The sequence below is a fragment of the Triplophysa rosa genome, linkage group LG2, assembly GCF_024868665.1.
Source record: "Triplophysa rosa linkage group LG2, Trosa_1v2, whole genome shotgun sequence".
Taxonomy (NCBI): domain Eukaryota; kingdom Metazoa; phylum Chordata; class Actinopteri; order Cypriniformes; family Nemacheilidae; genus Triplophysa; species Triplophysa rosa.
In genome coordinates this window covers 2,150,570-2,155,487 of record NC_079891.1, presented here as the reverse complement: position 1 = coordinate 2,155,487, position 4,918 = coordinate 2,150,570, and the positions used below count along the sequence as shown (strand labels likewise).

At 45.0% G+C, this 4,918-nt stretch overlaps 1 protein-coding gene across 4 annotated transcripts in view; it reads left to right on the top strand.

Moving 5' to 3' along the window:
• Positions 1-807: 807 nt before the first annotated feature.
• malt1 (MALT paracaspase 1) overlaps positions 808-4,918 on the top strand; it is an 11,564-nt gene continuing 7,453 nt past the window's right edge. For 3 of the 4 annotated variants that reach the window (XM_057325087.1, XM_057325079.1, XM_057325060.1), the window contains exons 1-3: positions 808-910; positions 1,248-1,440; positions 4,617-4,783. In XM_057325087.1, the coding sequence (XP_057181070.1) occupies positions 901-910; positions 1,248-1,440; positions 4,617-4,783 (370 nt within the window). In that variant the 5' untranslated portion in view covers positions 808-900. The other variant, XM_057325070.1, reaches the window with a different exon arrangement.

Sequence of the window (4,918 nt, the reverse complement as noted above, 5' to 3'; positions counted from 1 at the left end):
TATATTCTTTATGTTGTTTTATTTGTGAATGTCTGGCGCCGGAGAGCATTTTAAACTCCTTTCAAACATCTGTGGATGATGTAGGGCTATGTGGCGCTTCTCTAGCCTGACACGACACGTTTTCGAAAATATAACTACTTGAAGAATGAGAGGGCAAGTCACAATAAACATTGATTTTGAAACTGTTTTGTCAATTATAACTGCTTAACTTAAAGGGATACTTCACCCAAAAATGAAAAGAGGAATAGAAAAGTGTCACTGTGATGATGTGGATGGTTTCTCTGTGCTTTTTTTTTATTATATGTGGTCCTGATTTTGAATCTCAAAATCTGCAAACAGAGCTGGTTTAGGCGTGTTACATAACACACACCAAACTTCCTTTCAGCACGTGTGTGGTCATTATCAAAGTCACATTCATAATTTCCCTTGAGACACTGGCGTTGATGCCAAATGACACAAACTTGGAAGAGAGTGCGTTTAAAACACACTGGTCAGACACTAAACGGATGTATAGACATTATAACCCATAATAAAACATATGATATATAAGATTACATGGGTAATATTGAAGACAAGAGGCAAATAGCAAAATCGACATGTGTAAAATCAACATTAAGTAAAACTAGACATTTTAAATTCGATATTTTAAGATTCTTGAGTAGACTTTGTGTAAATCCCAAGCGAAAGGTTTTATGTGCGCTGCGCAGACCGATCGGCGTTTGACAGCGAGTATCGCGAGAGCGTTTCAAAAGCGTACAGTTGTCAATCGCTCTCGCGATATTTGATGTCACACATCGACCGGTCTGCGCAGCGTCGCATGAAATCGATCACACCTTTCTTGAGCGCAGGAGATGCGAAACGCTTCGCTTTCCCTTTCCTTTAGTCACACACCAGGAAGTGATGCGAACACGTATGTTTTTCTAATGCATCTGCCAGGATTAATGTCGCTTAATGTACTTTATTTCGACCTGATGTGATCTGCGGTAACGTTAGGTTGTGACGTACTATGTGTTTGTGCTGGTGATATCATTACTTTCGGGTAACTGTACACTAAACTTTGTGAAAACTTTATGAGCTAAACCTAAAGCATAATATAAGAATATGAAAATGCATTCAATTCGTTTTATTACTAATGCGGAACCTGAAGGCGTACATTCGCGTCGCTTTTACGTTGCAGGATTTTTTGCTGTTCACTTCATAAAATGTATTTTTAATGTTGCTCTTGAAATGGCTTTATGGGGTTGTAGGTGAAGCAGTCAGTGTGTCAGCTGGCGCCCGTCAGTCACCCATCATGTCAGATATGAACGACAACTCTCTAAATATCAACTTATTAAAGGAATCGGTGTTAAAGAGGCTCTGCGAGACCCTCGACAAGGCCAACAACAAAGGATGGAGAAAACTGGGGGAGATCGTGAAAAATGACAAGCGATTTAAAATGAGGTAACAAAACTGAACATTTTACTAGAACCGACATGAAACTAACAAACTGTAGTATATACTAAACTGTAGTACATGTTTTGAACCTTACCTTACTATAGTAAATACTATAGTAGGTCTTTACTACATTTTACTATAGTACATGGCTGCCAAAATATTAGATTTTCACTACATGATTATACAGTATGTATTCTATGGAATCTACTATAGTAAATTGAAAACGTTAGGTTACGTAACCCCGGTTCTCTGATAACGTGAGTGAGGTATCTCACTATGGGAACGCCCTCTGGCATGACAGATCCTGGAAGCACCAATAACACCACATCTGTCAGTTGACAGACCAATCGCGGCAGTGATGCGGGAGTCCCGCCTCCCTGCTATATATACCACTGCCGGTGGTCCCCACTTCATTCTCTGCATATCTCTTCTCCGTGCAACTGCAAGGAGGGAAGTGTGGTGAGATACCTCACTCATGTTATCAGAGAACCGGGGAACGTAAGTAACCTAACGTTCTCTTTCAAACATTCGCTCGGTATCTCACTATGGGATATAGACAACTCCCGTATTGCAGATATGCTGTCCGAAGCAGGCCTGTCAACCCACAATTTTTGTTTTTTTACACACTCAGGACGGAATGAGCCAACAAAGGCTCTGTGACATCCAGTCTGTAAAACCGAACAAAAGTGTGAGGCGAAGCCCAACTCGCTGCCTCACATATGTCCTGAGCTGACACACCTTTAAACAGTGCCCATGAAGCAGACATGCCTCTGGTGGAATGAGCTGTCAGTCCATCAGGAGGACGAAGACCCACGCTATTATAACTTAATATAATAGCTTCCACTACCCAGTGTGACAGGCGCTGACGTGAAATAGGTTTGCCCTTATAAGACTCAGCCCATGACACAAATAACTGATTACTCTTCCTTAGTGCCTTCGTTCTATCCACATAGTGACGCAATGCACGGACAGGGCACAAACAATGAAGCCGTTCGTCTTCTGATGAAGAAAAAGGAGGCGGATGAAAAGCCATTAAATGCACTTGCCTACAGGCGAGCGCTGACTCGCTCACCTTAGGCACAAAAGCGGGGTTAGTTTTTAGAGTTACCCTCAAGTAATTCGTAGCAAACAGCATGCAGGAGGTATGAACCGACAACGCATGAAGTTCACTAACCCGCTTCGTGGGATCGACAGAGCCAACAGTAAAGCAACCTTTAACGAAAGGAGCTTTAAATCAATACTCTCTATGGGCTCGAAAGGGAGCTGAGATCCCACGGCGGAATCAGCGGCTTGGAAACCCTGTTCAGACGCCGCGCACCTCTCATAAACCTGCATACGAGCGGGTGCTGACCTGCAGTTTTTCCGTCAATCCCCACATGACACGCAGATATCGCGGCAAGGTACACTTTTACACTAGAAAAAGTTCTGCCCTTGTCTAAAAGCTCCTGCAGAAAGCATAACACGTCCGCAACCGAGCATAGGAAAGGAACCCTGCGTCTGTGCATGCACCATTGCTCGAACACGTTCCATTTCCGATCATACGCAGAGCGCGTTGAAGCCGCTCTAGCGTTCTGAATTGTTTCAATTACCCTAGGAGGTAGCCCCGCAACACTTAAGTTCAGCCTTTCACGGGCCAAGCCCAGAGAGCCACTCTGTCCGGGGCTGGATGAAAAATCTCCCCTCGCGCTTGTGAGAGGAGGTCCCTGCGCAACGGGAGAGGCCATGGCTGTCCGCATAGGAGTTGAATTATCTCTGCTAGCCATAATTTCCCTGGCCAGTTCGGGGCGATCAGAATTACTGAGTGACCATGCTCTCTTACCCTTCTTAAGGTTGGCATGATCAGAGCAGATGAAGCGCGTATAGCCGCACGCGCGGCCACGGGTGCGCTAGAGCATCCACACCCATAGGCGCACCGTCTCTCGCCAGAGAAAAGAACAGAGGGCAGTGTGTGTTTTCATGCGAGGCGAAGAGATCTACGGCAGCCCGGCCGAACCTCTCCCACAACTGACTCTCACCACCTGCGGGTGGACAGTCCATTCTCCGTAAAGAGGATTCCCCCTTGATAGGAGATCTGCCCCCACATTCATTATTCCCGGAACATGCGTTGCCCATAATGAATGAAAATGCTTCGCGCTCCACACTATCAGTTTCTGTCCCAAATTGTGAAGCTGAGGGGAACGTGTTCCCCCCTGGCGATTTATGTATGCCACCGCCATCGTATTGTCTGACCTGATCAAAATGTGGTGGTCTCTCAGAAAGTGCACAAAATGTATCACTGCCAGAAACACTGTTAACAACTCCAGAAAGTTTATGTGCGCGTTCTAAAGCGAAATTCTCTATCCTGCCCTCGCACACTGCTCCCTAACCCATGAGCGACGCATCCGTCATCACCACTTTTCTCAAAGAAACTGCCCCTACCAGTGTTCCTGACGTGAGAAAAGAGCGATCCCTCCAGTGACGAAGAGCTCGCACTCCGTGATGGTGACATCATTCTGCGGTTGAGGTGCTGCTTTGAACACAAACGCTGCGCTGTTATCCAGTGCTGAAACTCTCTCATTCGCAACAATCCCAGTGGAATGACCGAGATTGTCGAGGCCATCAGCCCCAGTAGACGTCGCCATGACAGAGACGCGAACACCACTCCGAATAATAATGTGGCTGGATCGGCCGATCCGTATACCACTAAAACACAAGAAAGAATGTGAAAACCCGCCTCGACGCGCTGGTTCCCACGAAAAGAGAAAACAGCAGAATCCAGAGAGAAAAATTCACCTTGACAGCGAATATTTCCCTAAAACGAGAATGAAGTGGGGACCACCGGCAGTGGTATATATAGCAGGGAGGTGGGACTCCCGCATCACTGTCGCAATTGGTCTGTCAACTGACAGATGTGGTGTTATTGGTGCTTCCAGGATCTGTCACGCCAGAGGCGTTCCCATAGTGAGATACCGAGCGAATGTTTGAAAGAGAACCCAGTAAGTACTGTAGCATACTTTACTATAGTAAGGTTCAAAAACACTACATTGCGAAATCAGCCATCTGTCAAATCTTCACTTTATCTTTCCACTTTATCCTCTGACAGAATCCTTCAATGAAGTGCACAGTAGATATAATTCTTGTCTTTTTTCATCATTTTAACACTAAAAGTAACTTTTTGGTGTCCCTCTGTCTCACATGTACAGTGTGGATGATATGGACATGTGCTCTCTGAAGGTTTTGGAGGTGGATGGCAGTCCGTCCCGTGTGATGCTCAAGCACATGGGAGATCAAGGCTGTGTGTTGGGTGATCTCATGGGGTTTCTACAGATTATGGGTCATACGGACGCCCTTCAGTGTCTCAAACCTTCAGGTAAACTGACTCCCTCCCGTGTTTTAAATACTTTTGAGGGTGTGTTTGTATGTCAAGGAATACACAATTTAAATACATATAAATAGTTACTTTAGTTTCATTGCAGTTTTATGAATATATATATATATATATATA